The following is an 11423-nucleotide window of genomic DNA, read 5'->3' as shown; positions in this document are numbered from 1 at the left end:
CACAACTTTTTCGTGGCAAAATCCGATCTACGCTGTAACCGCTTCTATATATATATCGCAGAACATATTTTCAATTCCAATTGAAAAATTTAACATATCCCAATTAAACTTCTCAATTGCGAGATTATATCGCATTTCGTACTTAGGGCGTTGGTTATTCCAAAAGTTCTTTATACAATAGTTAGTCTTATAATTTATCATTCTTTGAATGTGTCGAAATATCTAGATCTCGTTTCCTAGCCGGTCGCTCTTCCATTTACTCTTATCATAGGTATGTTTATTGTTTATGACATATGTATATAAAAAAATATGAATCGTCTCGTTTCTTCTATTAGAGGTAGATACGCAGGAAACAGAAGCGATATTCTCTTACGTTATTTTTTACCATTTTTTTTTCTTTTTGGGTGCATTTAACCATTATATGCGCCAGGTCGTCTCTCTTGCGATTAAAAGCAATCCTCTTCTTCGAAATTCACGCGTTGTTTGGATGTTCGTTTAAATCAGACTTTACAAAGTGCGCAACACAATAATTACAACACACGTTAAAGCACACTTAGGTAAAAAAATAATAATGATTAATTGCCGCAAGAGAGAGAAACGAATTTCGGATAAACACGAACCTACAGATATTTTATAAAATAGTTACGTGGCATCTGGTGCAATAATCCAACAATTTCTACCTATAGCACTTAAGGTGCCAACTAATTTTAATTTCACTTACATACATTTCTATAATATAATAAAATAATTAGCTGGTCTATATATATATATGTGTGTGTGTGTGTATATATATATATATATATATATATATACTACAAAGACACAAGAGCCTATAAGTAGGAAGTTACAATTTTTTTCCTTGCCTGACGATAAACACTTTTTTTTTTATTGCAAAAGAATTCGTGTTCTACATTTGGTTAAGTCCAAACAAAACTAACACTGATTTTGTACGCACACGTATAAAAGTGTGTATGCAAATATATACAATTATTGGATTGAAAGACAAACTATCAAAAAATGGAACATTAATGGAAAGTTGCAATGTCTGCATATACAACTATTTTATGTACATAAATTCGATAATGCAGAGTAGCGATACAAATAATTAATGAGCGTTAAAATATTAATTGAAGCATTATAAACAAGAACCAAGTAATATCCTACTCCGCTTGTTCTTTTTGATAGGAAATGCGCCGTAATCTAACGGAACGTTGAATCTCTTGACTACTTCGTCGTTTTACTAAATTGCTTTTATTGCGTCTCGCTATTCCTCTTAAACGTAAGAAGAAAGATGCTGCACCGTTCCTCGAGTTTAATATCTCAGCTTATGCACGACATTCCAGTACAAGGTCGTACGTTCACAACTATTCTCATCACTATTCAGTCAGTTTCAGCATCATTATTTTTAACGGTTGAAAGATGGTTTATCGTTGATCACCAACGGTGAACACCTTACATCGGCGGCATATCTCGGACAAGATGACGCGGATGTTTAATGGCATGGATTCGTGTAAAATAGCAGCAATGCGGCGACTGGCATCTCCGTAACGCGTAATAATAACGTTCTCGATGGCTGCGACGTTTCGCGCTAATGTACATCGCCGGCTTGACGTCAGTCAGAACTGCTGCTGTTGCCGAAATATTCTCCGGCATCGCCACGGCATATTGGACACGTTCGGTTAGACTGTATAATGAAATATACATTTGGAGAATGAAATTAAAACATATCTTGATTAAGTTAAGATCAAAAGAAATATTGTATGAACCTCACCTTAAGCCATTTATCGATGCACTTAGAATGAAATTCGTGAGAACATGGCAGAACACGTAGAGATTGAAGCGCTTCGAAATCACACATGCACACGACACAATTGGTTTGATCGCCCTGATGTGTCTCTGCATTGAATTTGTAAGAGGGCAGCTGTTCGACTTCCGCGCGTGTCAAACCCCGCGGCTTAGCTTCGCCCAGTCTTTCAGCTAAGGACAGTAACGCCTCATAGTTCTCCGTGACCGAGTCGGGTGAGGACAATTCAGCCTGATTGTAAGGGGACAATGGTGGATTGCTGAACATCGCTCTATAAGTAAATATTATCATGTGGATTAAACTAGCATTTCCAAACACGCCCTTAAGAATTATAATAATACACCCAAGCTTTACGCACAGGAAGTGTAATAAATATCCCGGATAAGCCATAGGTAATTGCGTTGTGTTCCTCCATCTACCAAATCTCGGCCGTCGCAAGACGTTGGATGTTAATCGTCGAGTTCTGTTCTGTACAATTTCCAATTGACTGTTTCGTGTTTCCGATAAGAATATGGGTGGCGGTGTCGTCACCTGCGTGAGAGCCGGTGGAGAATACGAGTGTGGTAACGGCAATGGTGCGCCAGCCGCGGCGCCCACTCTATGGTGATGATGGGACTCTATCAATTCGAGCTCGACTTCTCTCTAGAAACATAAACATGAAAAAAAAAACGTTAGTAATTACGTAAAAATGTCGTAGTTTAATGAAAATTTTTTCTGGAGGATTTATCTGTGTGTGTATGTATATATACAGGGTGTTTCCAAATTAAATGGCAAAACTTCGGGAGCGTGTAGAGGAGTAAAAAACTAAGAAAAAAAGTCCTATAGACATATGCTCGTTTTTGCTCCGTTTCAGAGAAATCGAAAAAAAATGTTTACATTTCTTGCCATATCTAGCACCGACATATTTGATTACATTTTCCACTTTCTGTTATGAATTTGTCAGTCGCTCTTTGAAAGCCTTTAACAGTAGATGAATTTTGTCTTTTGCAATATGCCGCGTACGTATTCTAATAGTGAATATGCTGATATGGTTTTTGTATACGGTTTCTGCAACGGTAATGCTTTAAAGGCGGTGCGAGAATATGCACGACGATTTCCAAACAGAAGAGTGCCAAACCGAAGAGTGTTTATGTTGACATTTAATAGATTGCGAGAGACTGGAACATTTTCAATTCGACAAGAAAACAACCGATTTCAAGCAGCGTTACGAAGAGATTTGCAGGCAGGGAATCGTATTTTACAACATTTTGACAATCATCCTGAGACCAGCGTTCGGAATGCGTCGGCTGTATTGGGAGTGTCACCACAAACAATTTGGCGAACTGTAAAAGGAGATAATCGCTATCCCTACCACATTCAAAAAGTGCAAAATTTATTACCTCAAGATCATTGGAACAGATTGAACTTTTGTAACTGGTACCTTCAGACATGCCACAATGATATTTTATTTCCATCTAAAATAATGTGGTCAGATGAGGCAACATTTACCAGAGGTGGAATAATTAATCAAAGGAATTATGGGCTCATCAAAATCCCAGGTCTGTTAGAGAATACAAATTTCAGCAAGAGTTTTCTGTTAATGTCTGGCTTGGAATTTGGAACGACGTTTTAGTGGGACCGTTTTTTTTACCTGCAAGATTAAATGGGGACCGTTTTCTAAATTTCTTGGAGAATGAATTTTCTGACTATTTAGAAAACATCCCATTACAACAACGTACTGAAATGTGGTTTCAATTAGATGGATGCCCTGCTCATTACAGCAGAGTCGCTAGAACCTGGTTAGATAGAAAATTCCCACAACGATGGATTGGACGTGGAGGAGCAGTACATTGGGCAACTCGTTCGCCCGACTTAACGCCATTAGATTTCTATGCATGGGGTACTCTGAAGCAAGAAGTTTATTCTTCGCCTATTCAATCAGAGCAACATTTGAGAAATCGTATCGTAGCTGCAGCGAACAGAATATCGCAAGAACAGTGCCTGGCTGCTACAAGAGCCGTGTTTGACAGATGCAATGCTTGTATTGCTGCAAGAGGTGCACATTTCGAACAAAATCTTCATTAAAAAGTTTATAAATAAAATAATTAAAATAATAAATTAAATATATTTTTTTCTTTTTTCGTGATTTCCTGCGAAACAAAGCAAAAAGGAGCATATGTCTATAGGACTTTTTTTCTTAGTTTTTTACTCCTCTACACGCTCCCGAAGTTTTGCCATTTAATTTGGAAACACCCTGTATATATATATATATATAGGATTTATCTGATAATATTCATTAGTGAGCCTAATAGGCGTTAGGGATAATTTCCAAAAGAACAGCCACGGTACAAAATTTGAAACTTTACATTTTGGTGGTACAAATTATACTACTCGATTGTAGAGATATTGACTGATTCTGCTCATCGCGAAGGGTACTTCGCGACCAAAAATAATGTTACTTTTACAAATATTTAATAAGTATTACCAAACTGTTAACATTTGGTAATACTTATGCTAGATATATCAAAATGTGTCCTTAAGGTGCTCATAATACCTGATTCTACCTTTTTTTTGTGTATGTATGTATGTATATATATTTACTTGTTACTGTTATATTCCTAAATGTCTGGCATTTCGATTTAAAAAAAAATTTGTTGAATATACGTTCATTTTTATAAAAGTCGTGTACGTGCGCGCGCGCGTGTGTGTGTGTCTAGAGTTAAGATTAAAAACTATCTTAGCAGGACATATTTTTCTAGTTCACCTGTTGAGACAATTGATGATGCGTGGTATAATCAGTGTGGACGGGCGGTGGACCTGCAGTGTGTAGCCCTGCGACACCACCAGCTGGTGGCGCGTATCCTCTAGGAGCGGCACCCACCAAAGAACTAACAATTCCATGATTCGGATGTGTTGGATGAGCAGCGGAATAATGATTGTGATGATGCGTCACCTAAACAATACATACAATAAAATAGGATTTATCTTATAAAAATACATTGATCGAAGATATAACGGAATGCAGTAAATAAGAACAAAGACTTGTGTACTCAGCAAAAAATAAAACTCATTCTCTCGATCATTCGTAACGGGCAAACTTATTGTCGACCTACCTGGCACGAGTGTCCGAACGGATGCGTTCCGTGAGGTGTGTATAGACTGTGAAGCTGACACGGAATTCTGTAGCCAGTCGCTTGCGGATGCCACAGTGGCTCTCCACTAACGGCGACCCCTAGGCCAGACACGCCGACTTGACCTACGTCGACGACCACGGGCGCATTTGCACCCTGCGTGGGATGATGTCCAGTACCACCAGCCGCCGGGTGCGGATGGGGATGTGCCTGATGTGCATTGTGGATGTTGTGATGGGAGTTGTGTAGACCATGAGGGTGGGAACCGTGGATATTGTGGTGCGAATTGTGAAGGCCATGATGGGAATTGTGAATACTCTGATGAGGGTTGTGTCCTGGTAGGAACGGATAAGAAATACCGAATGATTCCGTGTATCGCTGATAACGATTCCTAACCGTTGGACTGCCGCGAGTGGATATGTGATTGCGGGGCGAGCGTCGTTGTGGCGCACCCCCGAATTCCCAAGGCGGTGGAGTTGTGTGCAGGGGTGGCGTCGGCGCTGGAGGTGTCGTTTCCCGAACCTCTATTCCAGACACGGCACCATTGCGAGATATTCGGCGACGCTTCCTCGACGGCGATTCGCTCTAGAAAAACATTGTGCTCTGTATCGCTTATAGATATATCCTTTTTTATACGCACTCACTCCAAATGTGTCGTTTGGAAAAGAGCTCAGTTTGCTGATAGAATATTAAAGAACCCATATTGATTTTAATTAGTGAAGTAATCGAGATTGGACGCGTTAAACAAGCATCGCATTGTAAAAAAAAAACTTATTGTAAAATAAAACTTCATACTGAGTCCGATAATCAGTTTTTCTCGAAAGGTTTCATTAAGAACAACAAGAGACATGCAGTTCTCTTATCAAAGAAAAGAAAAACATTGTAAACCGTTAAGAAGCTCAAAAGTCTATTTTTAGATTATCGAAAACTCTTGAGTATTATATATAAAATTCATATCAGAGTTTTTAGTTGAACAATTTTTACGATGTATCGAGTTCTTTTTGCACAACTTATTCAGCAAAACATACAAATGATTGTATTAATACTAAAATGTTATTTTATGTCGTCACAGATGCGCAAAAAGAAACAGTCACTTACTTTTCTGCCATCGTCCTGACTAGGCTGTCTGTAATAAGGCGGCGACGGTTGAATCTGCACGGGGCTCAGAGGTAACTGGTTTGTGGCTGAAAGCAGAAGTTTATGTAACTTTCTTCATAACATCTGATCACGAAAGACTATTTGTAAGGACTATTTTTGTCGAATCAAACTAACGTGACGAGAAAGGAAAAGCAAAAAAAAAATCGCACGCAGACTCGAAGAAGAAACTTTCGTTGCGGATAAACGGATGAAGGAGCCGTACCTTGAGAGTTCCTGCGATACTCCATGTCTACTCCGCTAGCTCCGAGGCCGGGACTCATGTTCAGTATAGGACCGCGCATTGTGTTGTCCTGAAATCATAGTGGTCATTGCAATTAAGTCACTTTCTTGGAAAGGAGGGACAGAGGGAGGAGAGAGAGAGAGAGAGAGAGAGAGAGGGGCGTTCACCTGTCCACAGATATTGATGTGCAACGGCGGGGAGTTGGCTGGCGGACCTACCGGCTCCTGGGGAAAGTGCGGCGGTGGGCCCCTCGTCTGTGGGCTGTGCTGCGGTGGCGGCTTATATCCCACGCTGGTTCCACCCACGTTACCGTGATAGGAAACCTCCTTGCCGGTCGGCCCGGAGGACGTGCCGACCCCGGGGCAATCCCTGTGTCGTGCATAGGAGAAATGTATGAGTTACAAGAGATACGCGGGGGAAGTCACGTAGCCGCATGGAAACACGAACGGAAAGTATGTAATAAATCCACGGCGAGGAGATACGCTGTTTTCTGACGAGCGATAACACGGTTATGAGCGCCGATACTAGCCGTATTCCTAACGAGATGAGTCACGTACGCGGCTACGGAACGAGGATCTCGTCGATCCCGCGGAGGAGCTGTCTGCGTGAAAAAAGAACCTCAAGTAGAACAACAGGTTACGATAACGTCGAAATGACATTAAAGTGAATCGTGACTGATCGAAAAGTGTAAAAGTGTGAGTAATAATCGTTTTGAAGTCATTTTGACGCAATTTTGATACTGTCATGACTTTTTGTTCTGCTTGGACCTTTCTTGATAAAAATTCCACGAAAATTTTACGTATCTGTTTTTCTTAACGAATCGGAATTGTATGGATATTCTTAAAATTTCATCATTCGTTCGCGCTGTCGCTAGCTCCCGCGGTTGGCGTGCCAGAAACACAGAAATACTGTGCGATTTAATTCGACGTTTAAATGAAGGAAATGACGGAAATTCGACGTTATGCAAATTTGAAAGAGTCGCGTTAATCCTCGCTCGCACCTCCAAAAGTATTGATCCACATGGACGCGGGACGTGATCTATTTCGACGTGTCTAATTAATTTTAGTCGCCCGACTCGCTGGCGTGCAAGGTCTTGCTGAGGCGGACCAAATTCGCGGCGAAATCTTATTTCCGGGCGTAAACCCCTGTTCGGGAGAGGGAGAGAGAGAGATCTTTAAGAACAGTATTCATAGTCGGTACTTACACTTTAAAAAATATCGGTTTGATTTTAATATCATTCTCATTGTGTTAGTGCCAATATTAACACCAACACGGTGAGAATTTATAATCCTTGATGCGCTATATTATGGATTTATATCAATATCATGCAGTGTGGATTTAAAACCTATGGTACAAAATCCGACATTTTTAAAAAAATGTATATTTATAAGACTGTCTTAAGATGTCATCACAGGCCGATATTCATATAATTCACTTTTACTTCAAAACCATCTTAAGTAATATTTTAATTATGTAATCTTAAGATGTTAATAACAGTTCTGTTATAATGTCTTAAGACTGTACTTAAGACGGCTTTAAATATACGAATCGATTATAAATACAGAGCCGTACTAGCATCTTAAGACGGTCTTGAAATAAATACGAACGAATACCGATCTAATTGTAAGAATCATTCTCTTTCTTCCTCATGTCTCCCGATTTTAGCGAGTTAGCGTTCCCATTATTTGCAGGAGCTCAGCAATTTGCGACGTCGCGATCATTCAGGCTTACGTTCGAACAATTAAGCAAGCCTCTTCTCGTGAGCGATTATGAAAGCCGCAGTCATCAAAATTGAAACAATAAAGCGATGTCCGCGTCTTATTCGCATTGTAAACAACGGCCGCTCTTATTTGCCGTTGTAAGGTGAAATATCGTCATGGACAAATTGCAATTGATGCTTCCGAAATTTTGCATTCAAAATAAAATCGCGAGTGAAGCCTTCGCTTCTTGAGATTTTTATACCGAGTTTTACACACACACGCACGCACGCACTCCAATACTTTATCTCGACCAAAATTAGAAACATTCAGCCGTATTAAAGATTCGAAAGTCGCGATAATTTTATCACTGACATATTCATCAGCACTATATCCAATTTCATCTTTAATTTTCGGTCAACGGAAAAGTTACACATCGAATTCGCTAACGAATGCGAGGCTGAAAGGACAGGATTCCCTGTGTATTTGACCTACAAGCATGGATATGGCAAATGAATTGGCCGTAATAGTTAACGATTCGACAAATTGGTGGTTTATTTATTTTTGTTTTGTCGCGGATTTATTTATCGTTGTACAATCGAATCGGTTGCTTTGTGAATGGTGTCATAAAGAATATACGTATCAATGAAGCCGAACTGTAACGTTACATAATGCAACGTTCGTAAAATAATCACACTATATTCGCTCTCGTAGTACATGATGTAACAAAATGATATTTATATAATTTCGCCCGTGCGTTTGTACGGTTTGGCAAATTAATATTGCATATTGTACGTGTAATTTATTTAATGCATAATATAATTAATTCGTTGCATTATCGTACTCGAACTTTCTCTCTAATTTCCATGAAAAGGGACATTTTCATTAGGAATCTATCGCGTTTTCTTGCCTCTAGTTTATTCACGTGTTAACATTCGTAAGACTCGACAGAAGAAATCGAAATGCTTGCGGTCGTAAGAAAGGGAAAAAATCTATACACGCGCGCTTTCACGAAACTGATAAATATGCGCGAGCATGCTAAACGAGATAATCAGCGGAACATATAAACATAACATAGAAAAAGTTAAGTAAAATGTTAAAGAGGGTGTAATAAAACCATATGTTCTCAACGGATATTAGAGTCAATTGGCGAAGCTAAATGGCTTTCAAAGATGTCCAAGTCATGCGTCAATAGCGGCGACCGTAAAATGGTGCAAGATTATAACAGTTTGAACGCAATCGTAGTGAGGATAGACTTCAAAACCGTCTAATATCGAAGAAAAATGACATGTGACTGCCGTGAGATACGTTACTTGTACTAACTAAATCATCTCTCAATTAAATTCGCCGTTTGTTAAAAGTATAAAGATTTTAAATTATAATAACGTTTTCTCTAAAAAAAAAGGACGACTTTAAAATAAAACTTTTTATAAAATTAAATGAAATTTAATTAACTGAATTATTCGTGCAACTTCGAATTTTGTTAGAAAATTTTATCCTGCAATTTTATCCCGAATATAAATGTAAATAAATTTTTATTTATTTCTATCTATTCTTATTTATATCAGGTACATTTTTCAGATATACTAAAAAAATTTATTCTATAAAGTTACTTCTACTGGTATAATCTTCCGTCAGACAGAAAGAGTTGCGCAAATCATGCAATCGTGAAGTCATAGATATGTGTTTGAATTTATATATGGGCAGAGCTTGATAATGATTCAAATTCAACACTTTTTTAATGTCTTCGCATGCAACTTGCAATTTTTAGCATGCAGAATACCGCTGACTAACCATATTCTCTTAATCTCAATAATACCTACATACATAAGCTGCGAAAAATTTTGCATTAAGAATAAAATTTCTATCATTAATTTTAAGTTTTTATTTACGAAACAATAACCGATTATTTACAATAACCGATTATTTTTATTTACGAAACAATAACTAATTCAATACTTGCAAAAGGATGCAAAAACGTTACGTCATGCAGTTACCTGATAATTGTGAATAAAAATATGTTTAATTATCCTCCACTTAGATAAATGGATCTTGTTAAAATCAAAGTATCTAAAATTACTGACTAAACCATATAATTTTTGTATAACAATTACTTTTTTCTTCTTTTGTAGATTCGAAAATCCTTTTCCAGGATCAAAGTATACGCATTAATACGTATATTTTGTGAGGTGGAGTTTATGCCAAGAACGTTAAAAAATTAAAAAATTAAGATCTTCACCATTTTTTAATTCAATATAGCGTTTAAAGCTGTCACATCATGACAACATTTGCTTCGTATAAAAACTGTGCAATCTGTACTTATGAAATAGTAGCCCACAGACTAGTAGTTTGCACGAAGAAACAACATGGAAGTTTTAAAATTGGATTTAGACTATCTAATTAAAATGTTATCCTAATACGAAAATTTATGTGTATGTGTACGTGATATTGATGTACTACATACTATTCTGTATGTAGTGACGTGTCAGTGACACGTAAATCGTCCGTGTGTAAGAGTCCTAATTACACTATAAATAATCGTCTTTAAAATGTTTTATTCTTGTCTCTATTTTTTAAACGCTTAAAGATGTTTCAGTTTTAAACTTTTTCAATAGACAAAACACTACATGTTTGGATTTAAAATACTATGCGTTTTAAATCCAAACACGTAGTGTTTTGTCTATTGAAAAAGTTTAAAACTGAAACATCTTTAAGCGTTTAAAAAATAGAGACAAGAATAAAACATTTTAATATCTTAAAATTAAACATTTCTTTTTTCAGTGTACAGAACGGAAATAAGCGCGATCGGGAGAGAGAGAGAAAAGGAAAATCGATAAACCGATTTAAATTAAGGTAGACACCGATAAACGAGAAATGGGCGTCGCGCGAGCGAACCGGTAGAAAAGGGTGCGAGAGCGCGGAAATAAAGTGTGTCTCGCGGGCACGTCATCGCGGCGCAAGCCCCTTGATTAGAGAGAATCTTCCTCAATGTCGGCTTCTCTGAAAATTAAATACACACGAATACGAGATCTCTTGGTCCCGAATGCATTGTTTAGTTTTATATTCGTTGTGCGTAATATATAAAAATATTTTTAACGATCACTTTCATGGGTGTTTTCTTCGGAAGTGCCACAGATTGGTATGAAATGGAAGCTTCTGAGTCGAGAGACCGATTAAAAGAAAATTTTTTTTCCTTAACAGTCTAATATACATACGTACATTTACATACGTACATATGTATACGTGTACATATATGTACAGCCAGTCACAGAACGTTGCAATATTTTTTTTCGATGGATTTCGAAACTCAGCCTTGCTCGTAGAGCGGTTGATCGTAAATGGTTAGATAAGTAAGAACCAATCACTCGGAGAGTAAGCTGCATTCCGAAACTCATCGAAAGTGTTGTAACCTGGTGTAACCGGCTGTACATATA

The 11423-nt window shown here is 37.9% G+C and overlaps 1 protein-coding gene across 5 annotated transcripts in view; it reads right to left on the bottom strand.

The window, feature by feature from the left end:
- Window positions 1-816: 816 nt before the first annotated feature.
- mura (ring finger protein murashka) overlaps window positions 817-11423 on the bottom strand; it is a 65011-nt gene continuing 54404 nt past the window's right edge. For 3 of the 5 annotated variants that reach the window (XM_018452696.1, XM_018452697.1, XM_018452695.1), the window contains exons 3-10: window positions 6460-6661; window positions 6275-6362; window positions 6013-6098; window positions 4897-5499; window positions 4548-4736; window positions 2163-2446; window positions 1772-2075; window positions 817-1684 (exon numbers count right to left, since the gene is read on the bottom strand). In XM_018452696.1, the coding sequence (XP_018308198.1) occupies window positions 1613-1684; window positions 1772-2075; window positions 2163-2446; window positions 4548-4736; window positions 4897-5499; window positions 6013-6098; window positions 6275-6362; window positions 6460-6661 (1828 nt within the window). In that variant the 3' untranslated portion in view covers window positions 817-1612. The remainder of the gene's footprint in view (window positions 1685-1771; window positions 2076-2162; window positions 2447-4547; window positions 4737-4896; window positions 5500-6012; window positions 6099-6274; window positions 6363-6459; window positions 6662-11423) is intronic. The other 2 variants (XM_018452698.1, XM_018452699.1) reach the window with 2 other exon arrangements.

The sequence above is a fragment of the Mycetomoellerius zeteki genome, unplaced genomic scaffold, assembly GCF_001594055.1.
Source record: "Mycetomoellerius zeteki isolate Tzet28-1 unplaced genomic scaffold, Tzet1.0 scaffold35, whole genome shotgun sequence".
Classification (NCBI taxonomy): Eukaryota; Metazoa; Arthropoda; class Insecta; order Hymenoptera; family Formicidae; genus Mycetomoellerius; species Mycetomoellerius zeteki.
Note: the sequence above shows the minus strand (reverse complement) of the source record. Positions and strands in the feature narration are given on the sequence as shown.